The following is a 25,983-nucleotide window of genomic DNA, read 5'->3' as shown; positions in this document are numbered from 1 at the left end:
CACAAACAACAGTTAAGTGAAGGTATTAAATGTAACTTTTGACACATTCTTCAGCTTCCACGTGAGAATCTGAAGGCGCAGGTCATAAATCATAACTACAGTAGTAATTAGCCACAGATTTTTTGCATCAGCTGAATAAGAACAGCTGAATAAAATTACCAAGGTGTACATTGAATTAAAAAAAAATTGGGGGTATTTTCAGTTCAGAATTCATCCTCTGGGACAGCTCACTTTATAGATGGTATCACGATGATGTCCAGGACCACGACAGTTTCACGTCAAGTATTGTTTGACTGAGAGACTTGGGGGGTATGGATTTGTAAAAAGCCATGCTGCAGTTTGAACTACCTGTAAAATATGGAAGAAAGAAACACTGGTTACATTTCAATGTATTGGAATCATAGAATGATACAACACAGAAAGAGGCAATTTGGTACATTATGTCTATGCTTTTAAATCTCTTTTATTTTCTTTGTTTTGGTTACTTTTCACCTCCTATTTTTGAAGGCACCGGTTTTTGTTGGTATCCCATGGATGCTAGAATCCCTCTGCTATGCAGGGAAATGGAGGGATGTGGATCATGTGCAGGCTGACTGCTAGTGAGATTTGGCATCATGGTCGGTACAGACATCGTGAGCTGAAGGACGTGTTCCGTGCTGTTCTGTTCTACCTCCACCAGGTCAGTACGCTTATATATAAAATCACTGCAGTCTTCTAATTCTAATCTCTTGTATGTCCTTCCCTTTGCATCACTCCATCTTCACTAATTCTCTTTGGCTCACTCTCCTCCCTTAACATGATCCTTAAAGCAACATGTATGGTTTGTCTGTGAATTTGTTCTTGTGACTGAGGGCTGTGTCCGACACTGCTGCTGCTTAGCATCTGAAGTTATTTACTACATTAACGCTGATGTTGTATGAGGCTGACTTCCACACTTAGTCATAATATTTATGTGAGAATAGCCAACCTTCCTCTGGCCCTGTATAGTCAACACAAGGCTGGTAAGTGCTCATTGCTAATTTAGTGTGCATCTCAATCACTGAATTGATAGAATCATGGAAATTTATGCGATAGAGGAGCCATTCAGCCCATCATGACCATACCAGATTTTAAAAAATGCAATTTATCACACCTCAGTCTCAGTCTGTAGTCTCATAGGTTATGGCTCATATGTGCTCACTCAGGTCTTTTTAAACACATGAGGATTCTTGCCACCACTACCCTTTCTGGCAGGGAATTCCAGGCCCTCATTGCTCTTTAGGGACAGGATTTTATTTTTCTCAACTCCCTCAATTTATGAATTGTTTTCAATCAATGCCCTCCAGTGTTGATGTCACTGCCAAGAGAAGTAGATTATTTTAATTCATCTATTTAGGTTCTCATAATTTTATAGATCTCTCTGAGCTTCCTTTAGAAACATAGAAAAACTACAGCACAATTCAGGCCCTTCAGCCCACAAAGCTGTGCCGAACATGTCCCTACCCTAGAAATTACGAGGCTTACCCATAGCCCTCTAATGGTAAAGGTTGTACCAAAGGAAAACAACCTCAGCCCACCAAACTCTCCCAATAACTACAGCTTCAACAACATCCTTGTGAAATGCATCTATACCGTCCCCAGGTATTTTTATTGCGGCCCAAATAATGTTAAATATTTTCAGCATGATCTCCATGCCCTTACTTTCCAGGCATGGGTTAATAAAGGCAAGCATCTGACATATCTTTCTAGGTATATCTATTTGTCCTTCTGGTTTCAGGGATCTCCAGATGTGCTACTGAGTGTAATGTTCCTAATCCTTCCATTCATTATGCATTTCCTTATCTGCCTTCTCCATGTTCATTACCTCGCACTTTACTGGATTGAATTTTATTTCTCACTTCAATGCCCACCTAACGTGTCCACTGACATCATCCTGCAGGCTATAATTTCCTCCATCACTCTACATATTGGTACCATCTACAACTGTGAAAAGTGATTCTGAGTCATCCATTGGAGTGTCCATGAATTCAGGACTATTTTATTAATTAATCATTTTGTTTCTATAACAATATTCTTGTCAAAACATTACTAAAAGCTCCACATAATAAGTTATTGTCCTGCTGGTTTAGACACCAGAACATCGAAGAATGAGCTGATGGCACAAAGAGACCCAACAACATTCTCTTAACATAGAATTGAACCAGCCCTCTATGATCAGTCACTTTTGTTGCTGCTAGGCCAAAATTGTCACAGAAATTAACAATATGGTTGGGTTAATAGTGGCGCATTATATTATACAGCAATACATGTCCACTTTACCTATACAGGTCCTCCCCAGATTACAGCAGGGTCCTGTTCCTGTGATCTGTTCATAACCCAGAATGGAAATACAGTCACAAACAGTTTCCAGGTGGCAAAAGATGCCTGCAGCCCCATAGCAGCCAGCAAATCCATCTCGCCAGTCTCCCAAATGCTCGTTCATATGTATGGGCTATACATAAGTTGGGCGTTCATAACCTGGGGAGGTCCTGTACAGCACTGACCTCTCATGTAAAGGTAGATGAGCCTTGTTAGAGCGTTATAAATAATTTTTAAAAACCTCTAAACAACATTATAACGAAATGATTTCTTACATCCAATGAAATTGTTTTTCTCATTTACTGTTACTGGCTGAAAGGAGTGAGATCAAAGCAAACATACCAGTCCCATAGGACCATTCAATCATTGTATAGGTCAAGTGGAAAAAGGAGAAGTGTGAAATGATCTGGACAGAAGTGTGTTAATGATGTATGCATGAGTGATTGTGTGTCAGTGCAAGGCTGCGCCTTTGGGAAAGAATTACCCAAAGTAACCCTCCCGCGTTCTCTGCTTATTACAAAAAGGTCAACAGAATCATGACAATTAACATTCCAGGAAGTCTTTCTGGCCAGGTGTTTGGTTGGAATGAGAACACAAAATGATTATCAAAAAAGAAACAAGGCTGGTTGTTAATTCCAAAGAGATCTTTCTGCACCTAAAAATAATGCAGCTCTTAGAAATTCCAGTATTATAATCAGAGCATCAGTGAGCCTACTGCTAATACTCTATTCGTAAAATGCAAACTAACTCATAGACTATAAATAATCCATAACTCCTGGCAGTCGAAGCCACAATGATCAGGCAACTTAGTTCCACTTGTGCTTATGTTTCTTACTTGCTATTTTTTTGGGAGATTTTGAAAGGGTTTCACCATTATTCATTGATAATTCCTCAACTGGTACGTGGTCTGGTGTAAATATACAAATTATTGGCAATATTAAGGACATGATTGCACTGGAGGGAGTGCAGAGGAGATTCACCAGAATGTGTTGGAGGACTTTAATTCTGGGAGAGAGATTGGATAGGCTGGGTCTGTTGAAGGACACCCGGGGGGACCTGATAGAAGAATATAAATTATGAGAGGTACAGATAGGATAGCTGTAATCTTTTTCCCATGGTCAGGATATCAAAAACAAAAAGGCTTAGGCTTAAGATGAGAGGAAGGAGTTTTAAAGGGGATCTGAGGGGAATTTGCTTTTCTCCCCCCCCCCCCCCCCACACAGAGAGCAGTTGATATTTGGACCTTATTGCCAGATGAGATGATGGAATCAGATACAGTCACTATGTTTAAGTGACACTTGAATAGGCAAGGCGATGGTACGATGTGGGAAAATGAGATTAGTGTAGATAGGCAAAATGGTCGTATGCCTGTGCTATATGACTCTATGACTTTACAGATGCATAACTTGATCTGACGTACCTAATCAGGTCACAAAGATGAATAGCTTGAGCACTACTAATTCATAGATAAGGTAAATGAACACCGGTTCAAAAAACAAGAGGCATTCACTAATAAAAATGGTGTCAATATCAACTGTGATTAAAAATTGAGCATTTATGTCCAAAATTGAGCATTTATGTCCAAAATTTAGCAGAGTGTCTCCCCTGTCAAAGTAGTAATTACAATTCATTTTGTAAATGGTACCTACTACAGCTATGTTGCATTAGTGCTGAAGGAAATGAATGCTGAGGGAGGTGGATGAGGTGCCCAAAAAATGTGCTGCTCTGACCTGAAAGGTGCTGAACTTACTGAGCATTGTGATAGCCACTGTCAACCAACCTCATGTGCCTTGTGGATGACAAGGCAACTTTGGGCAGTCAGGAGGTGAATCAGTCACCAAAGGATGTCCATGCTTTGATCTATTCTTTTGGCAACAATATTTAAGCAGATGCTCCAGTAAAGATTATGGTCAATGGTGAATCTAGGATGTTGATGATAATGGTAAAACTATTGAATGTTGTGTAAATGTTTAGACTCTGTTGCAGATGATCATTGCTTGGCACTTGTGTTCCACAAATATTATTTGCTGCTTGTTAACTTGTGCCTCCATATTGTCTTGGACTTCCTTCATGCAGACATGGTCTGCTTTATTTTCTTCTGAGTTGTGAATGGAATCGAGCATTGCTCAGAGGTTCAGTGATTTCTAAATTGTATCAGTGACAACATCTCTACAGTCAGGCCCCACTCCACAACTAAAGAATGAAGATCTATTGTGAATACAGAAACAATTAGTCCATCAGTGAAGATCCCTGGTTGGCTTCACTATAACTCCCTAATAGAAGCTGGGGTAAAGATGGTTCCATTAATTTCCACTCAAGCAGGCTTTCATCCTCCAAATTGGCATCAGAATTGTGATAGATATATCGCAATACTGACTGATGTGACTGCTGGATACCCTGCAAGGGCAGGCATACCATGCACTCAGAAGTCCTCAGATCTATTTCCCATTGAGTTCTATGAGTACATGGACATACCATTCACTTTCTGTGAATATTTTGCTCTTCAAATCAATCTCATTATTCACAAAAAAAATTTGAATTTCTAGCCCTGTAAGTTGTGCTTTAGAGAGAGAGGTTTGAGAGTAAGATTGTAGATAGCGAGATAGATCAATGAAAAAAATGGCCATGCTAATTTGGCATATTGCCCTTCAGAATTCCAATATGACAGCAGGGTTAAAAACAAATAAGCTGTTTTTTGCTGGTGTAGCAACCATTTGTAAGTCTATAAAAATGTATTACAACATACAAGGATGAAATTTATTCCCAAATTTTTACAGATTTCTTAATCAGGTGTGATTTCCTACTGAATGTTAAATTCCTTTGTGCACCTGGTAAATAATTGGCATATTAATAGACCCTATTTTTAGAAACCTTTTGGATTCAGTCTGCACCTTAGGGGACAAGTGATAAATTTTCATAATAAGGTACTTCAGGAGTTGCTGGTCCTATAATGCTTCAAGCTACAAAAACTCGAGGTGTTGCCAAATTTATTTTATTATTGAAGAATCAGTGATTTTTTTTTTCATGTGCTCATTTCAATTTATAATTTTGGTGCTGAGACCAAGACAGTTCTTACCAAGTTCTGCCAAACTCAGCACAGCTCAGCTGCAGATTAAAGCCTTCTTTTGCTTCCAGGTGACAATAAAAAAGAATCAGTGGAATGCCCCAGCTGCAGGAATGTTCTTTTACATCCACTGAGTGTGATTGCCAAGCATTGCTAACCTGCAATCAATGGTGAATTTCTCTCACCTTGAGCACTTTCAACCCAGCACATCGCACTGGCCCAGAGCATAAGGCTTCTGCTGTGCAGTGCTAATAGATAATTTTACTCAGTTATCACACAAGGTTAGAAATGTAGAGGTTCATTTTGGTCAGTTATTTGGGGTAAATTGTTCATAGACTGTAGCAGAGGCTTTGTTTTGTACATTATTATATGAGCTAAGAATGCTCGAGGCTAGTAACTGAAATGGTGAATGTTTCTTAGGAATAATCCTCACCTTGAGCATAAAAATTCTTGGGGGGAGAAAAACAATGATTTACAGCTTATCTTACAGCAATACTTGTACTTGAAAGTTTAATGCCAAGTCTCTGACATCATTTGACATGGAAGATAGTAGAAAAAGCATGAAGGTGGAAATTTTTTGATATGGCCAGATACATTTATGTTGAGTTAGAACACAGAACAGAAGAGTACAGTATTGCGACTTCTGCAGCCCCTAACCAACCTCTGACCCTCTTTGTCTCTTCTGAAGCTGTATAAATGAAAATATTTGTAAGATCAGGTTAGGCAATGACACTGAATACAAATTCTCTGCCCTATACGGTACGGGCGGCACGGTAGCGTAGCAGTTAGTGAGATGCTATTACAGTGCCAGCGATCGGGGTTCGATTCCTGTCGCTGTCTGTAAGGAGTTTGTACGTTCTCCCGTGTCTGCGTGGGTTTTCTCTGGGTGCTCTGGTTTCCTCCCACATTGCAAAGACGTACGGGTAGGTTAATTTGGGTTTAAAATGGGCAGCGCGGACTCGTTGGGCTGGAAGGACCCGTTACCACGCTGTAAATAAAACTTTAAAAAAAAATCACAAAGCGCAAGAGACATTTACAAAATTTGGAAATATTATCCAGGCCTACAATTATAATTCAGATGGTTTTATCTGGGGAGCCATGCTTATCATGAACACTAATGGAAATATATACATGTCTTGCACTAATTTTCCCTAAGCTATAATGTGGGCCTTAACACATAGCTAAGTCACAGGCCTGGACACAGACCATTCCATGGTCTCAGTCCCAGGCTATTTTACTGGTTCAGATTCCAAGCCATCGCTTCTATTCTCTCTCTCCACACAGGCTTATTTCATAGCTTTTGCATAGAAAAGATGGGAAAATTATTCAGCCCATTTAGACCATACTAACTCAATGCAAGATCAATCCAGTTGGTCCTACTCTCCATGGCCCTGCATTTTCTTCCTTTCACCTACTTATCCAGTTCCTTTTTGATTGCCGCATCTGTCTGCACACCCACCCAAATCCACCCCCAACAGTTTATTCTATATTTTAATCTCTCAATGTGTGGAAAAAAAAAACTTGTTGTGCCATTTTTATTTCTTTTATAAATTACTTTCAATTTATGTCCTCTGGTTCTGCCAATGGGAAAAGCCGAAATGACAAAGAATCTGCTGGACCAGCAGCATCTGTGGGAGGGGTGGGGGGAAGGAACTGTTAACGTTGTGGGTCAAAACACTGCATCAGGACTGAAAAGCTGAAATATTCAATTTACTAGTAATATTAAGAATTGAATATTCTGCTCAGCTTTTAATTAAAATGGTTTGTCATAGATGAATTAACAACTGAGGAGATCTCACCATTCCTTACAAAGTTTATAATTACTGAAGACCTCAGGCTTTTTCAGCACAACTCCTTTGAAGGCAATAAATATTCTGAATGAAATTAATATGCTCAATTTATCTTCTATCAAATTCCATATGCAGGCAGTGACAGGAAATACACAGGTAAAGACAAGAATGTGCAGCACGAAAGCCTCACCAATATAGCTTCAATGTCCAGCTCCCAGCAGGTGAGGGATTTCTGCTCCGACAAGTGCAGCAAATTGGCTCAGAAGATTGAAGAGTATAAAAGCTTAAGTCATCTAGAAAAGTCTACAATTCATCCATCACGGCATTCAAATGTCTTTTAAGCAAGTAGAAGATTTTATCTGTAAATATTTCATGTGGAATCCATTGCATTTTGCATGAACTACCAGACATCTTTTCTATATTTGTTTCTCACTACTTTAACTCTGTGCTGCCTTTACTGATGTAAGTTTACAACCTCTCCATAAACATGAACTCACCCAAAACTCAACGTCTCCATTCCAAATCACATTATCCTGTACATCCAACACCCCAGAGTTTGCAGATCTACACGGCCTAGACACAAAAGGCATCCAGGGGTATTGGGAGAGTGGGAATTTGGCATTGAGAAGGAGGATCAAGGCACGGTGATTGATTACTACTATTTTTTTCCATAGATCCACAAGTCCAGCAATATTATGATTTTAAGTTCTCATCCTTGTTTTCAGAGTCTCATTGACCCACCTTTGTTTTCTCTTCCAGCCATTGAAATCCTTCTGAGGTACCTGTACTACTTCAATTTTGCCCTCTGTGACCAGTTTTACTCACTCCATCAGTGGTTGCTGTGCTTATAGCAGCCTAGACATCAGGCTCAAGAATTTCTTCCCCATGCTCTCCATCTCCTTATCTCCTCTTGAAGACACTCCTTAATATAGTCCTTATATGCTCATTATACTCATTTTACTACATCAAAGAGTGACATTTCTAAAAAGGTACAGGATTATTTAGGATGCTTGCAGAACAAGAAAGAATTACAGATAGCAATGAGCCATGCAACCATTCATAGGGGAAATCTCCCAGGATTTCATACAGTGAGTTCATTCCTGCCCACTGTCTCAGTTATGAGATATTTCATCAACCCATTAATAAGAATGAACAGGAGTTGCACATTGTATGACCGATGTTTCAGTCAATGCCCACTTTGTGTGAAGAGTGGAGGATCTCATTAAGTTACCCCTATATGTATAGAACTCCTTACTACATAAGCATCCACAATCCATAAACAGATGAGAAAGTAAGCCGTCAAAGGCTAGTTCATTATACTAGCAAGAAAATGGGCAATGATATGTTTGCAATAACAGTTCCACTAAGAAATTTACATGACAGTACTGGTAAGAAGTTTAAATTACTTTCACCCCAGTCTGCTGGAGGGAGTAACCTGGGAATGAATGTACGACCATATAAATGAAATACATTAACTCAGCACTATCATCTTTTTTATGCTAAGTCTGAAAATGTTTACTCGCTGAGTGGCAGAAATGGAGGGGGTGCATAAAAAATGAAACAAGTATCCTGGAAAACAATTCCCTGTTGTATTGGCCTTCCATTTTGGTCAGGATGGGACTTACCTCTTCTGATTTTGTCAGGTCTTTGAATGGATGATCTCTTTGCCTTCGTTCCCCCTCATCCCATCTTTCCCAAAACTTGGTGAACATGTATCTCTCTATGGCATTGGGGACCTTCTTGGAATCGATACTCTCATAATCTTCAGCAGGAATAGCATCCAAATACCTGAGAGGAAGTGGTCAGAAGAATTGTTTTACTTATACTGCATATTTTGGTTAAACCAAACCCTTGTGATAAGTGGTAAACTCAAATCTGTAACACAGTGGGGTTAGACTACCAGACTAATGAATGCAAGCCATCTCTCTCTCTCTTTCAAATTAGTTCCAATGGTCCATCTCCACATGGTTCCTAGATCAATTCTGAACAAGACCTGTTCTCAGAAAGTTATGATGAAAAGATCTTAGACAAGAAGACCAAGACTGAAGATAATATCAATGACTCTTAAGGAAAGACTCGCAGAAAGGAGCTTGTTTTCACTAGAGGGCTATGGCCTCATTTTGTAAAATATTGTGGGAACAGGTGTGATGATATTGAGTGTACCGTCTGAGAGCTCTAAACAAGTCAAGACTTCAAGTTCTATCTGGTGTAAGTATCTATGAGAACACTCACCATAGGGAGATTATACTGTATCAACCTACACTTCAAGGACTAGTTTACTTCACTACTTTAGTTTCTACGGAAAGGTCCAGCTGTCAATATTCACTATTTCAAGCGGTGGGTCCCTCCTCCCAACCAAGGAGAAGATATTTCCAGCTAATGAAGCTGTTTAAACTATTTATTTTAAGTGAGACACGTTTAATTCTAATAAGTAATTCTTAACAATGACTTGCAAAGGATTTCCAAACACAAGGACAATTCTTACAAGGTAAAAATTCATACCAACAAGTTGCAGATGAACAAGTCATGTGTCGCAAAAACTAAAGGCTGAGGAATGAATTCTAGGTCTTCTTTCTGTAACCCCTTCTCTCTGTCATTTCCCCCCACCCTGACGGCTTTCTAACATTTATACTGTTTTGTCACTTAGTTGACATCATTGACATGTAATGTTTTTTCAACCACATTTTCAGGCCAGGTGACTGGAGTGTTTAGTTAAGTAAAGGTGGATCCCATTGTTCTCTTGTTTATGTTAAGAGGCTGAGTAGGGAATATTGGTTAGAAGTTTAACTTAGCAACAACAAACATTTTGAGCCTTGGACAATTTCTGCTGTTTTTGCAAAAGGGATTTTAGCTTAATGAGCAACCACTTCTTGACCTTTGGACAGGTCATGCTGCTGTGCTAAAAAAAACTGAGGTTAGCAATAAGCCTTTTTGGGGCCTGGAAAGTGAATATCCATCTCACAGGAAAGGCAGTGATAAGTAACTTGGATTTTGAAAAAAAACTCAGAGTGATTGATTTTTGTTGTGGAAAATTATCAAGGAATTTAGAACCATAGCAATTAAATAGAAAATCAAAAAATCTACAGATGTGAAATAAAAACAACATGTGGGAAACACTCAGCAGGTTAAGCAGAATTACAGAAAGGTTGTTTCGTCCAAAATCCTCCTTCAGAACTGATTAAATACATTGAGGTATGCACCATTCATGGTCTACTGGATGTCAGAGCAGGCTTCAGGGAGTGAATGTCAAGAACACCTGTTCCAGTGTTCTAGAACCATGAACTAGAAGCCATGTGCTGGGATTTTCCAGTTTAGGCTTCTGACAGAGGTGGGATCTGGGAAGCAAGAGGCAGAGAAAACTACATTCTAAGAACTGAACATACTGAACATCATCAGAAAATCCAACATCACCAGCTACAATAAAACTAATGACTTGAAACTTGTGAGCTGATACATGCTGAAACACAAAATCCTTTTATCAACGTATGTAGTATTAACCTAAGGCAAGACTCAGAACAAAAATCATTTGTTTTCCCCTGAGTAATGAACGTGTTGAATAGGGTTACAACAAAAGCAATTAATGGCATATCACTTAACACCTTTCACAAAAGAAAGGCAATCTACAAATAAATACTGATGGAGATAATTAAGTACATTCTTGATTGATAGTTGCTGAGCTGCTGATACTTTCAAAATGTTATCCCAAGTAAGTCAACATCAGCCAAAGACAAAGAGGGCAGAATCCAAAAATATCTGATTCTGTGGTGAGAGCTTTTTATGGTCCATCTATCCACCAAGGTGACAGTGGAACATGCCTTCAGTATTTTGAAAGATTTCATTGCTTGAAATGAGCCAAGAGATGATTATGGCAGCCCAGTCAAAACCAGTAACATGCTTAATATATTCATGAGCCCATTCCCTAGTTTAATTCAGTGGAAGCAATTGTAGTCCAATCTGAAGATGTCAGGCTAGGTGAAGCAAGTGGAGATTCAGATCCTGGCAGTGCCACTCAGTAGATTAGCTTAAAATTATTGCTCGATTCTTCAGGCGGGGAAATGATTGGCTGGGGAATATTTAAGAACAATATATGATTAAAAAGCAAGTACATTCCCTTTGAGAACCCTAGAGACTTCTGCCACGCTTGAGTCTTCTCCACTATAAACTATATTTTGAGAACAACATCAATTATCCATGGGTTAAAAGAGGTCACAATAATTTTGATTCACAAATGGATTCATAATTTTTGCAATAACTGAAGGATCTGCTATTAAATCAGCTACAGATACCTGTAGTATGCCTCCAACTCCAGTGTTAAGCGGTCTTCCACTTCCTGATTATCTTGTTGAAGACTCCTGTGGAATGCAATATAATGGGTTTAGAAAGAAGGGACATAAGGTGATGACATAGACTTAGAAATAAAATGTCAAACTAATGCTTTTCCAACAAAGAAGAGTAGCTACACTGGAAATAGGTAGGGTGGAGCAGACAAGGTTAATACCTTGGGAACATTTTACCAAGAGTGTGCTCAGGACATGGAACTTGCTACAACATGGAGTTGAAGCAAATAGCTTAAGGGGAAACCTAGATAAGCTCGAGGGAAAAGGGATGGAAATGATCTGATTGTTTTAAACGAAGAGGAAATGAAAACTTATATTTCCATTGCAACTTTCCTAGCCTCAACTCATCCAAAAGTACTTTACAGTCAATAAATAAATAAACAAGAAGGGAAACCAAAACCCTTGGTTGGGGGGGGGGGGGGGGGGTAGGGTGTGGTTAACAAAATAAAAGAGATAAACAAAATCCCATTGAAGAGAGGAGCAGAGCTCCTCTAAGGTCGGCAACTAAGATGTAAGATCTGTTTTTACACTGATACCTTGCTTAGTGCTCAGGATACAAGATTATTAGAAGAGATAGAACCATACAGCACAAAACAGGCCCTTCGGCCCACCGTGTTGTGCCGTCCATCAGACCACCCTCACACTACCTAACCCCTTCCTCCCGCATATCCCTCTATCTCACGTTCCTCCATATGCCTATCCAACAAGCTCTTGAACCTGTTCAATGTATCTGCTAATCACTATAGTTCATTATAGATTTACATATGAAGAGATGTGTTACTGACATCACAGTGATGCTGGGAACCACGAATTCCTGCCCTCCCAGCTGCTGCATGTGCGGAAACCTGGTGTGAATCCTGTCCCTCTGCTGGCAATCTCAGAAGTGGCTCATTCAGTTTCGTGTGGAGAGGCTGCCTGTGAAGGATGGTATTGGGCGGGCTGGAGTGAGCAGCATGGGTGCGTATTGCTGAGATTTGGTGCTCGGGGCTGTACCCTGGTTGGCATAGTGAGTGCAGATCATTGCTGGGGACTAACAGCAGCTGCTCCATGTACTAACGGCCGCTTGGATCCTGTAGTCTCTCTCATCATCGAAGCTCATGTCTCCCCTCCCTTGTGCACAGCTCTCACTAGGAGCTTTCTGCTGCAGGACTGCCAGAGCTTTGTAGCAGGCTTTCATCACAGGAGCACACTGTGATGGAGAGGGCAGCAATTCATGATTGGTTCCTAGCATAATGTACATCACAAGCAGATATATTTTTCCAAGTAAAAATGAGGTAGATACCTATGATTGATTGGATTGGAGGACCAAGAGTACTATAAAGAAGAAGTGCTCCGCAGAGTAATGGCAAGCAGAGTATCAGTGTATATCAAGATTTCCAGCATCTGGAACCATTTTGCTTTTTGATCACAGCCAATGATATTTTCCCTGCAGTTCTTTAAAGTAATGCCTCAGGACATTTACATCCATGTAAGATGACCACTACTCCCCGGTTTAAGATCCTAAGGAAAAAAATATCATTTCTGAAAGTGCAGCACTCCCTCAGTACTGCCCTGGTACTTCAGCATAACTTTTCACAATCAGGACTCCCTGGAATGAGATCTGAAACTTCTGACTTGACAACAGAGTATTTCTAATTTGGCACAACCGAGACACTGTGAAACGGGGGAAAGAGACTTATTTGATGCACAAATGCCTAAAAAGGTCAGATGGACAAGTGGCCTAAATCTATGATGTAGTCTTTATTTAATTTTATGTAATTCTGAAGTCCTTAAAAACAATAGATAATTGCAACAAAATGACAATGGAGAGAGAATATTTTGTTGAAAAGGATAAGTTCAGAGATTTAAACGGTAACAATAAAAAGAGATAGGAATATGAGATTGGAGGCAGGAGGTGAACCTGCTTTGAGTAGAAGAGAAGTGCCTGAAGGCCTTCATGGTACACATTCATAAGCAAAATATTGATGGATTTTATTCAGGGTTATAGGTTGCTGATCAGAAAGTACAGATTTAGGAATGGGTGGGATGTGGCAGTTTGATTTAAGATCAGAGAAATAGGGATAAATTTTGCAAGGTCTAGGAATAAGTATATATGATTACTCACAGTATCCTGCTGTGAAGATAATGTATAGCCATCTCAGTTTCAATTCGTTTCTCCTGGACTTTGCTCTGGAATGCCATCCGTGCACTCTCCTTCAAGTTTTCTTTCATCTGCCTTTGCAAGTCTGTAGGTGGTTCAAATGTGAACCCATCCCTTAGGAGCACATTGTCCAGGATTTCAACAGTCGTGGATTGCCTGATTGCAGTGCTGCATCGATGATCTTGGGTTAAGGGATTGCCCTAAGCAAAAATGTAAAAATATTAAAATTTACCATTTCTAAAACATGAAAATATGAATTTCATAGCATTTTCCCTGATAAAGGTCATGGAAAAGGGGACAAGCCAGCTCGGTCAGGTTGCACGGGTACTATCTTATTTGTCTGTTACATCACTCTCACTCCTGAGTTGGGAGATATCAAACTATCTCCCTCACTTATGTTGACTTTATGGTCAGAAGCAGCCCATTTCAACACTTAGATAAGTCAGCATTTAGGTTCCCCATGACCACCTTCCAACCCCTCAGCATACAATCACTCAGCATAACTTTCTTTTTGGTTCTTCCTTGTGTACTTGCCTTCTTAATTTCATCAAATGTTATTCACCTGAAGCATTTCATAATCTAGTCTTTCACTGAATAAAGAAACCTTTTGTAATTCCTTGCTGAATTTATTAGTAACAATCTTAAATTTGTGACCTCTGGTTTTGGGATTTCCACCCAGTACAAGATTATCTCTGTTTATTAAACTCCTTCATAGTTTTTCAGATCTCTAATCATCACTCTTCAACAACTTTCATCCCAGCTAGCTCCTTGCTCTGGGGCATGCTGAGTTGTTGCAAGTAGGTTCTTGTACCTATATTGAATTCATATTTCTCAGTATCTTTGTAGATTTGCAGAGTACAAGTAACACACCTGCTGACATTTGTTGCATATTTTATCCACATCAATGGATAACAGCTAACATGGTATACAGATAATTGTTCCCAAATAGATCACTGTGTGCAGTCTAGACTTAGGAATTTGCAAGATGATTGTAAATAATTTGGATGGCAGCAAAATATGAACTGTCTTCCACAAAACTCAGGACCAAATTCAATAGGACCGGTGGGGATGGTCATTCTAGCTGTCTGCCTATCTTCCAGAGTCTACCCTGGGCTTGGATGGCCCTGGAGAAGGAGCATCAGATCTTCTGCAGTCAGTGTCCCCTACCAATGACATGAGTGCTTAATGGACACAAGTGATAACATTATTATTTGTAATGAAAGGTCCTTAAACGTTAATGTGTGTATTGTGTGTGTATTGTTAAAAGTTAACTCCTTTTTTTGCTCCACAGATGCTGCCTGATCTGCAGAGTATTTTCAGCACTTTTATGATTTTATTTTGAATTTTCAGACATCTGAAGTATTTTGCTTTTGAATATTATTTTTGTTACCTTTGTTTTAGGGTTTAGTCATTAATTATGTAAGCCCACATAAAAGGAGACACATTTATTCAAATTATTTTTGTTCAATAATATGAAGATAGTGTTTCCCTAAAGGTGCATTTGTAGTCGGCAAACCTTAATGAATTTAAGACTGTATAAATGCACTTTCAGAGCCTTTTTCTCTTTTTAAATAAATTTATTTTTCTTTTCTCACTCTTTTCTAAGCCATTCCAAACCATCCAAAACTTCCTATTTAGGACTGTAAATAAATCACCCTGATTGTTTTCCTCTGCCAATCATACTGTTGGGAGCGGAGAATGGGAATGAAGAGAGAGAAATGATAACTTTTCCCATCAAAAGACAGGAACATTTCCTATCTAATGTTGCTGAGATTAGGGATTGATACAGAACTTGCATCCTGCTTACTTCTTCCACAGCACCATGTGAGGAAGCATTAACACTCTCTGCCACTTTCTTTTATTAGTTACTTATACAGGCAACAGCTGTTATGGATAGGTGCCCAACCATAATACGTTCATTCACATGATGATAGTTAACTATCATTTGAGGTCATTTTGACTGTATGATAGTATAAACTAGGCACTGGGATTATAAGTAGACCTTTCAACCACTGTAGCCTGTTTCATCTTATAGTTAAATGGCAGTCTATTTTACATCTTTCCTAGTCTTTTATTTTCATGTATTTCTACAACTTCCTAACATTTGAACCCAGTGAAAGAGGATAATGAAAATAAAATCTCTAAAAGGCTAATGAATATCCTCACTTTGAGACTCAACTGCTTCAGTCTCCTCAAGTTTTCAAGAACATGCAGTGTTTCAGAGAGGGAGAGAATCATATTGTTCGAAGCGTTGAGAACACAGAGGCTCAATGAGCTGGAGAGAGGCAGTAGACTGCAAATACCATTGCCCTGAATGTATAGCTCACAGAGCTGGGGGACATGCTGAACACCTTCCAGAGACTCCAACTGAAAAAACACAAAATAACACAGGCTAGTTACAGGACTATCACAGAGAGCTATAGAATTATATTGAAATAAATTTCCAACACAGGAACAGGCCTTTGGAAAAAATGGGCTATGATCCACAAAAGTGTCTTCCCATCTTTATTCAGCATAACATTCTCCTTTGTGTTTATTTAGCACTCTCTTGAATGCTTCGATACTATTTGCCTCAACCACTGCTTGTTGAAGCAGGCTCCACATTCGAACCCTCTGAGGGTTTCTTTTGAATTCCTTTATTAGTGATTTATTAGTGGACATTAATGGATGGATTTATTAGTGACAGTCTTCTAGTTAAAAGCCTATATTTACATCCCTGGGTACAAGCCAGAACAAAGTAGTTTAAGCTCAATTATAAAGAAGGTGGGTGAATAATAACTGGGATGGACCACTTGGTAAAGTAACAGAAGTGAAGATGTCACAGGTTTCCATACAGGTATGAACTAAAATGGGATGAATGTTCTCTAGTTACCTGATGTGTACGGAAAGAATGTTCTCTGGTACTCTCAGAAATGAGAGGTTGAAGGGAAAATCATTACCAAAACTTCCTTACAATGCTAACCAATATAACTAGCACAAGCTGAAAACAGTTTCGTCTGGTGTTGATGGTATACCAGAAGATTGGCAACAGGAAAGGAATGTTTATGGAATGTAACACTGACTTATGGTGGGATACAGATCAATAGTCTCACGGAGCTTTTGAACACCTTCTGTAGTTAGCCAATCCTTGTGCCTGCACCTGTTGAGCAAGCCCTGCAGTTAGTGATACCTTGGGTAGTATCACAGTCAAGCCCAATCCTGTTCTTAGCTGTTAATATACTCAGTTTGCATCAGAACCCAGCAGATAGCAGAAAGAAGCAGATTGGCTTTTATTTTTTCCCTCATAGAACAGTACAGCACAGGAACAGACCCTTTGGCCCACTATGTCTGCATCAACCATGATGCCAATCTAAACTAATCCTACCTTTCTGCACAAGATCCACATCCCTCTTTTCCATGTCTGTTCATGTGTCCATTTAAATGCTGCTTAAGCATTGCTGTCATATCTGATTCTACCACTTGCCCTGGCAGCGCATTCCAGGCACCTACCATCCTGTGTGCAAGAAGAATTGCTTAGTAAATCTCCTTTAAACTTTCCCTTAAAGCTATGCCCTCTAGTATTTGACATTTCCACCCTGGGAGAAAGACTACAACCATCTACCATATCTATGCCTCTCATAGTTTTATATACTTTTATCAGGTCATCCCTCAGCCTCCTATGCTCCAGCAAAAACAATCCAATCCAAGTTTGTTGGATCGAGACATTCCCTGGACACACGACTGAGGAATAATTGTCCCAGGTTTACATACACATCACAAAACCAGATAGGTGGGCGAGGGGTCACTGAAGCATTACCTTGTTGCCGCTGAGATGCAATTTAGTCAAGCTGTTGAGAATAGGTAGGTTTGCAATACTTCCGATCTGGTTGTGCGAAAGGTCCAGAACTGTCAACATCGTGCAGCATTCTAACCCTTGGAGAGTTTCAATAATGTTGTGTGACAGGTTCAAAACCATCAGTTGAGGTAAGGCACTGAGCCATGAGATGCTGCAGCAATAACAAGAACAGCAACACACATAGAGTGAAAATGAATAACCTTCAATTCCAACACTGGGAGATCTAGCATGGACTACTGATCAGATTATTGGAAATTTTCATCCACTTAAGGGTAGAATTTCATCTTGGGCAGTATTGTAGTGGTATTGTATTGGGTAGCTATGACATTATCCATATTCCATGAACTTCAGTTAAGAAATTCAAAAGATTTGGACTGGGGCAAGAAATACTACACAATTCAGATATCAAGGAAAAGAAAGTTTCAGGTAGAGTGCCGAAGGTGAAACTTCATTTTGGTGGCACAGTGCAGCAGAAAGTGCTGCTGCTACACTTTCTCCAGTGCAGTGACCCAGGTTCAATCCTGACCTTGGGCGCTCTCTGTCTGGAGATTGCACGTTCTCCCCAGGTGCTCCATTCTCCTCCCACATCCCAAAGACATGCTAGTTGGTAGGTTAATTGGCTACTGTAAATTGCCCTGCTGTGACAGCAGAATTTGGGGGAGTTGATGGGTATGTGAGAGGGAATAGGTTAAAGGAAAATAAGTGGGAGAATGGAATGAGTGGGATTGCTCTGAGAACTGTTGGAGATGCAACAGGCCAAATGGCCTCCTTCAATGACATAAGGAAATATAAAATAGTCATGGTTTCACAATAATAAAGATGCAGTGAAAGGAAAAAATGTTTAAGAGGGCACGTGTGTTGTCTCCATAAACTATCTGTGCTGAATTGATTTAGTGAAAACCGTTTAATAATAATTTAATTTATTTAAAGTACGTATATATATATATAGGACATAACTGGTTTGAAACTATTAGCTGGTCTGTTAATATATTCCCTCATTTTTACTACTTTTTTATACTAATTAATGGAATCATACAGAACTGAAAGGGATTATTTGGCCCATCATGTCTGTGTTGATTCTCTGAAAGGGTTATCCAATTATTTCACAGCCTTGATCCTTCCCTACAGCACTGTACATTTCTTTTTTTTAAATATATTTATCTAACTCCCTTCTGGAAATAATTAGTGAATCTGCTGCCACCACCCTTTCAATCAGTGAATTCGAGATCATAAAAACTGCTGCATAAAAATAATTCTCATTACCACTCTGGATCTTTTTCAGTTTCCTTAAATCTTTACCTTCTGAGTACTGATTCTCCTGACAGTGCAAACGATTTCTCTTACTTTATCAAATTACTTCATTCGCAATTCTTTGTGAATAATTTGAGAATAAAACCTTCCTAACATTTATTATATATTTCCAAGTTCATAATTAAAGTCCCTGAGGACTAACTGTTATTTGAGAAAAGGGATTGTTAGGGGGAAAATTTCCACTCAGCCCACCAGTCCCATTCCTTCTGTGAACCACGTCCAATTTATCTGATATCCTTGCTAAACCAAAAGTAAAACATCCAGGAAGTTAATCCTCTGTGAAATTCTTCTTCAAGCAAGAAGGTGAAACATGCTCTGAGTTTAACATTGTGTAAACATAATTCAGCTCTAACTGTCTTCTTTCCACAGGTGACTTTGCCAAGGCTCCAGCACCACAGGTTTAAAATAAACTATTAAAATAATCCACTGACTTTCAATTTAATTCCATCCTCCAAGATTTATTTAGAACTTTTTTTTCTGGAAAGTGATAAATGGCATCATTTTTATCTGGAGTCTGATCCACATATTTATTCTTCTGGACCAGGGTAAATTGATGAAACCTAAAAGAGCTGGAGAGTCAGAAAGACCATCTGGACAGTTCCAAACACTGTCATCCAGTGGGACCAATTGAGAGAACAAAGTGATTCTTTATTTTGACTGAAGCTTGTACAGTTTCTCTCCTCAGAATCTAAATAACTTAATTATATTTTCCATTCCGTTCACTATATTAAATATTGTTTCCCATCCATCCAGGGCCTCAAGAAAACTCTTCCAGATTTTCTATATAATTATTCTTACTGGTCTTCTCTCCAATTATTTAAGGTAGGGTGCATAACAGTACAACAATATTCTATAAAGTGCTCCCCTACCCACGGGATTACTAGGCATTATAGGAATATATGTCAGATGAGAAATAGATTGTAAGATACAGAGAATCAAAAAACACATTCTACCATTCCAATGTTAGTTTGGTTTAAAATTGCTAGAGGACAGGTACTTAAACTGCTTTCTGTAATGAGACTAATCTAAGGCCAGGCAATGGTCACTAATATTCCAGGACTGACCAAGAGTTTCCACTCAGACATTATAGAGTAATCTCTTGAGCATTGTTGTGAGTAACCATAGAGAAAAATATAGGGGATACTTTTCTAAAAAAGTGTTTATGGCTATTAGGTAAAAATATGTGGGTAAAAAGGCCAATTGACTGTGAGTCAAAAATCAACAATTTGGTTTATGTTTAGTCTATTCGCTTTGCAATTTGGCATGGGAAAGTGGATGGCACGGGGATGGAAGTGCTGGACTGAGAGAATGGAACAGTTGATGGCAGGAAGCCAAAGGATAACACGTCTATGAATATCTTCAATCAGAATTAGCAACCCTCGCCAGGCAGCTGATCAGGTGACTCATTTTGCTCCAGAAAGTGGCAAAACCTTCAGGTAAATGAAAGACTGGAAATTAAATGACCAACATAACCAATGGCATCCATAGCTTGTAGGTCACAACACATGCAATATAGAACATGTCACTTAAAGTGCAATTATTGACAGTTCCAAGCACATTACCTGGAATTCAAGTTCCTGCCTCGAATAGATTTTGGGGGCTGTGACAGGAGCTCTGTTGATTGCTATTTATGATGATAAGGAGTATAGAAATGATGATAATGAGGAAGGAATTAATTCATAGCAAAGTCTGTGAATTGAAGCAAATGCATGCTAACACAAATACAAATTGTTATTCTGCCACTTCCTGACTACACTAAGGGAATAGCCAGGAAAGGAATAATGAGAGAAACTCGATGGAAAAGAAAGGGACAAGGCTGCATGAGTTATCCAGGTACTTTATTGCAGATTGCTAATTAAACCAGCACTTACCTACTCAGGGAATTGAGTGACACATTCAACTCAAGCAGATTTGCAAAAGGAGACAGGCTGTCACACTGCAGCTCTTCTAACTCATTTAACGAGATGTTGAATTTTAGAATTCTAAATTGTGAAAGAGGACAAGATTTGAGCTTCATTTTTATACAAGTAATTGGTCTTACACATTTTAAATTTGGTCACTCTGATTCCTCAATTTAAGGACCTTGTAAAGAAAAGGCCAGCTGAAAAACAGGCCAATTAACAGTTTACATCCACTGAGACTAAAGTCTCCAAACCTCTCTGCCCGCTGCCCTGGCCAATTAAATCATTTTCATGCAGCCTCAGATAGTTAAAGCCAGTACTCAATCACCAAGTCATCATCACCACATAAACATGATAATGGCATGGATTAATCTTTCAATGAATTATGTTGCCATGTTAATTTTGTCACATAAGTTATGTATGATTTATGTTAATTTCAGTGTGTGTTAACATGTAATGTACTATGCTGCTGTTGCAAAAAGCTAATTTTCATGGCATTTAAAAGATAAGATTTCTTTATTAGTCACATGTACATCGAAACACACAGTGAAATGCATCTTTTGTGTTGAGTGTTCTGGAGGCAGCCTGCAAGTGCCGCCACGCTTCTGGAACCAACATAGCATGCCCACAACTTCCTAACCCGTATGTCTTTGGAATGTGGGAGGAAACCCACGCAGACACGGGGAGAATGTACAAACTCCTTACAGACAGCGGTGGGAATTGAACCTGGATCGCTGGCACTGTAATAGCATTACGCTAACCACTGCACTACCGTGCCGTACACCCTGTATATGTATGCCTATGATAATAAACTTAAACTTGAACTTAAACTACTTAGTAGATGAGTAGGCATGAGGCCAAAACGAACTAAATAATTACAATTAGGAAACCATTGCTTTTTAATTCTATGATCAACCCAGTGATTATAATAAATTTTGGAATTGGAATAAGCAACAATGTCTCTGCTGTTAGTTATTAGATAGATCTAGTGTGATACTTATCCAACTCTTTGAGATCATTACCACAGCAAAATGCAACTCTTTATATAGAGCACGAATGATTCATACAGTACCTCTGGGCTTTATCTTCAAGCTCAAAATTAAATACTAGCTGTTTCAGATGAGACATTTTCATGTCAAGACAGAAATGTGGTCCTTCCGTTTGGACACTCCAGATGAAAGGAATTACTGTCAATTCAGTGCAGTGGTCTTCAAAAAACTGATTCTCAATCAGACTTCCAGCCATCCTCAACAAGTCTTGAACTTACTGCCCTGTAACTAAATGCAAAAAGATACAGAGTTTTGCATCACTTTTTGTATACCTTTTAAGAAGCCAGTGAAGTAGTTCTGAAATAGGCACTGATATAATATTGGAAACACAGCAGCCAGTTTATATATAAAACCATTCCTACAAACAGCAACATGGTAATGTCCAGAGAATCTGTGCAATTGAAATTTTCTTTCTTATGGCTGATACAAATGCAGAACAGGAACTATAATTTTACATTTAGATTGCTGTGCCAGACAGCGGCAGCAAGAGTGGTAGTATGCATCACTTCATATTTGTGGAAAGGACATTGCATTGTTACATGTCCCATGGTTTGCTTCCTGAGACTACAGAAGCACACTAAATGTTTTTTTTAAACTTTCCATTTGTGTTATATATCCAGATAAATCATGAGAAATTAGAATATTTATGTCCACAACATAACCAGGTATTGGATGGGTCAGCAGTAGAACATTTCAGCTTATTAACATCCAGCTGAATACTACAGTGCTGTGCATCACTGAAAGTCTTGTCAGCACAAACACCTTGCTGGCTGTGCTGTTACACATTTCCCCTACATCCATTCTCTGTGAATTAGCAATTCTATAAAAAAATCCAGCAAATTAAGGAAGAGAAACATTTTCATCACTACAAGGACCCCGATACTGCCCTTCATGATTGCTTAATCTTCAACAATGCAACTTCAATCTTGATGAACATTAGAAAACTAAATGGAGTTCACAAGAAGTCCCAGACAAATATCTTGTGATTGATATTTGAAAGCAGCAGGTCTCTGCTTTGATCTTTCGTGATGCTCGTGGGCAACTCTAAATTGTATTAAAATAAGCTTTGGGAATGTAGATACTTGTATTTGAAGTTTTTAGAGGTGTTGATTGAGTAGCAAATATTGTCAGGCTGCAAGAAATGAGTCTGCAGCTCTTTAAAAGAGTGGCATGGAATTTTTTCTGTCCACCTGAGATAGCAAACAGGATCTTGGTTTAACATTTCATCCAAAGGACAACACATCCAACATTGTAGTCTGAAGTGTCAACCTTGACTTTGTGGAGTGAGACTTGGACCTAATATCTTCTGGCTTATTGGAGGTTATAATACCAACCAAATTCAATTGACATTAATGGTGGTTATTTATTTCAGTAGCGATTGTAACGTCCTCAGATAGTGGGTCTGTCACATAAGGAGAGGTTGAGTAGGCTAGGCCTATATACTCTAGAATTTAGGAGAGGCGATCTTATTGACATGTACAAAATATATTTAAATCTTTGGGATTCTCTATCCAAGAGGTGATGGCTCAGTGATTGATTGCTTTCAAAATAGATAAAAATAGTATATTAGAGGAATTGAGGGACATAGAGATATGGCAGGAAAATGGTGTTAAGGAAGAAGATCAGCCATGATCCTGTTGAATGGTGGAGCAGGCTTGAATGATCTCTTATTGGAAAATTTGACCCTACTTTAAATCACAAATTTGGTTATCACTAGAAATGTGGTTCTGATGTAAAACTCGTCCCAAATGATCTCAACAATATTTTTAACACCAGTGTTACTGTTCTGAAAGATAATTTCCATTTATTTGTGGAACAACCAGCTTTTCTACCACTGCTTCCCCTGAAACCACACCACTTAAAGGGCTAACATAGAAATTGCATTGGAATACAGATATAACTGCAGATGTTGGAATCCAAAACAAAAACAGAAATGCTGGAAGAACTCAACCAGACAAGCAGCATCTGTGGAAAGCGATCCTCCAAACTCACAAATCGCATTGTTTGTCAGGCTGCTTCATGTCACTGTGCATTTCACTGCTTATTCTACACACAGCTCAAACTTAAGGCCGAGCCATCCTTTTACCTTGAATAACTTTCCTGTAAACAAATTTGACTTCCTTGGAATACTCTTCTTGCCCAGGTATCAGAGACATTGCACCAGTACAGGGATTATGTGGGATGAGGCTCAATGCCCAAAACCTTATTCACCCAGAGTTTACAGGACCACACATTCTCAGTTAATCTCTGACGAGGTATATCCATACATTTACACTGCACTAAGACAGACTTCTGCTCCTGATCTACCCATCTTACTATTCAAAGTTGTATTAGGCTGTTCACTCATGCTCTATATTTCAAGTTAGATGATGTAAGCTGCTGGTGAAAATCAAAATAAAAAAAACTGCAGCTGCTGGAAATCTGAAATAAAAACAGAAAACATTGAAAACAATCAGCAGATCAGACAGCATCTGTAGAAGGAGAAACAAAGTTAATGTTTCAGATTGAAGACACTTTGTACAACCGAGAAAGAGAGAAAACAAGTGTTTTAAGTTGCAGAGTGGAATAGATACTACAAAGGGGTGAAGTCAGGTTTGCTGTTGGGATAGGCTATTGATGAATAATCTGGTTGATGGATTAAAGAGGGCAGTTAGAGAGGAAAAACATAAACACAGGAATGCAAAAGCTGAGAAATGTAGAATTGGAGGGAATGCTAAACAGGCCAGGCCATTCTAGTGGAGAGAGGAAAACAGCCAACATTACAGATAGATGACCAATGGCAGAACTGGCCAGTTCTCATACACAGAAAGAGTGAGTTACCTGAAGCTGTTGAGTTCAAGATTGTGTCCAGAAGGCTGCTACATGAGCAAATGGAAGATGAGGTGCTATTCCTGAGGTTTGCAATGGGCCTCGTTATTGCATTGCAGGAGTTCACAGTTATATAACCCACAGTGGAGTGGGATGGAGAATTAAATTGGCAGGCAAAAGAAGCTCAGGATCTCTGAGGACTAAATGCAGGTACTCCACAAAGTGGTCACCCAATTTATGTTTGGTTTCTCCAATATAGAGAAGATCATGTTGTGAATACTCATGGCTGTAAACTAGATTGCAAATGTGCAAGTGGATTGCTGCTTCACCTGCAAGGGCTGATTGGGTCCCTGGATGATGGAAAAGGAAGAGGTGAAAGGAACAAGTATTGCATTTCCTAAGTACTGTAAGAAAGGGAGTAGTTTGTGAGGATGAAAGAGCAGACCAGGGAGTCATGAAGGGGATGGTCCCTTTGGGCTGCTGAAAGGGGGAGGGTGGGTAAGATGTGTCTGGTGGTGGAATCTCACTGATGATGATTGAAATTGAGAAGAATAATCCCTTGAATCTGAAGTTAGTGGGGTGGAAATCTTTGCTCTGTCTAGGAGAAGAATTGGTGAGAAGAGGTGTGGGAAACAGATGGGATGAAGTCAAGAGTTATATTGACTGTGGTAAGAAGGAAGACACCTCAGACTCTCATCATTGAATAAGTTATGACAGAGACGGAGGAACTGGGAGGATGGAATGGAGAACTTACAGGAGGCAGGATGGGAGGATATATATTGAGTTGGCTGTGAAAGTCTGAGGGCTTTTAAATGGTTGTTTGTCATTGCTTTTCCTTCCGCCTACAGGAGCAGGCAGAGTACAATTTGCTAAAATTGCAGGCTTGCTCAAAATGCACGCATCACTAGGCTGCATTTATATAGTTCTGCTTCTCACAGAGACCTCCCCAGGAACCTCCTGCCTGGAGGGCCCCATGGACCTCTTGTTCAAAGAACCCTAACCCTCCACTCTCCATTCATTGCAGCACCCATTCGTAAAGAAGTGGCAGTTTCTGGTAGTTGGGCGAGTGTTGCTCCTTCCCCTTTTCCTTCCCAATGCACCTCTCCATTCCCTCTCTTCTATGTGAACATCTAGTCTCCCCTAAAAGGCATCCATACAACTCATCTCTCTCCTGACTTGAGAAGAAACTTCTGTGGAATGTGGAGCTTTACAGTTCAGGGAAAAATATATTTTATAATTAAAGAGATCTCCCTGCCAAAAAAACAAAACAATTGCTATTTTGGTAAAGTACATTTACCTTTGGGTTGCCGCCTTATCTAATTTTCTGATTGTTGTCACAACAGTTCATGAGGCGCTCGTATGGCACTCTGGGAATTGTAGTTTGCCAGGGAACTATAAAGCAGGCATTTAA

At 39.3% G+C, this 25,983-nt stretch overlaps 1 protein-coding gene across 1 annotated transcript; it reads right to left on the bottom strand.

Annotated features, from left to right (window-relative positions):
• LOC127580606 (uncharacterized) lies at positions 1 to 25,906 on the bottom strand. The gene is made up of 8 exons (XM_052034226.1): positions 25,870 to 25,906; positions 21,788 to 21,992; positions 20,686 to 20,796; positions 17,465 to 17,654; positions 13,633 to 13,868; positions 11,478 to 11,543; positions 8,817 to 8,979; positions 1 to 348 (listed from the first exon to the last, which is right to left on the bottom strand). Exons 2-8 carry the CDS (start codon positions 21,958 to 21,960, stop codon positions 274 to 276), a joined length of 1,014 nt encoding a protein of 337 aa, XP_051890186.1. The 5' UTR covers positions 21,961 to 21,992; positions 25,870 to 25,906; the 3' UTR covers positions 1 to 273.
• Between the last annotated feature and the right edge of the window lie 77 nt (positions 25,907 to 25,983).

Source organism: Pristis pectinata, chromosome 19 (genome assembly GCF_009764475.1).
Source record: "Pristis pectinata isolate sPriPec2 chromosome 19, sPriPec2.1.pri, whole genome shotgun sequence".
NCBI classification, from domain to species: domain Eukaryota; kingdom Metazoa; phylum Chordata; class Chondrichthyes; order Rhinopristiformes; family Pristidae; genus Pristis; species Pristis pectinata.
The sequence above is the reverse complement of the archived record's forward strand: the minus strand, read 5'-3'. Positions and strand labels throughout refer to the sequence as shown.

Excerpts from the sequence above, each read along its gene's own strand:
- LOC127580606 (XM_052034226.1), bottom strand. The coding sequence starts at position 21,960 with ATGGCTGGAAGTCTGATTGAGAATCAGTTTTTTGAAGACCACTGCACT. Across the intron at positions 20,797-21,787 it reads CTTGAAGATAAAGCCCAGAG|AATTCTAAAATTCAACATCT; the intron begins GTACTGTATGAA and ends TTCACAATTTAG. Across the intron at positions 11,544-13,632 it reads TATCTTCACAGCAGGATACT|GAGTCTTCAACAAGATAATC; the intron begins GTGAGTAATCAT and ends TGCATTCCACAG.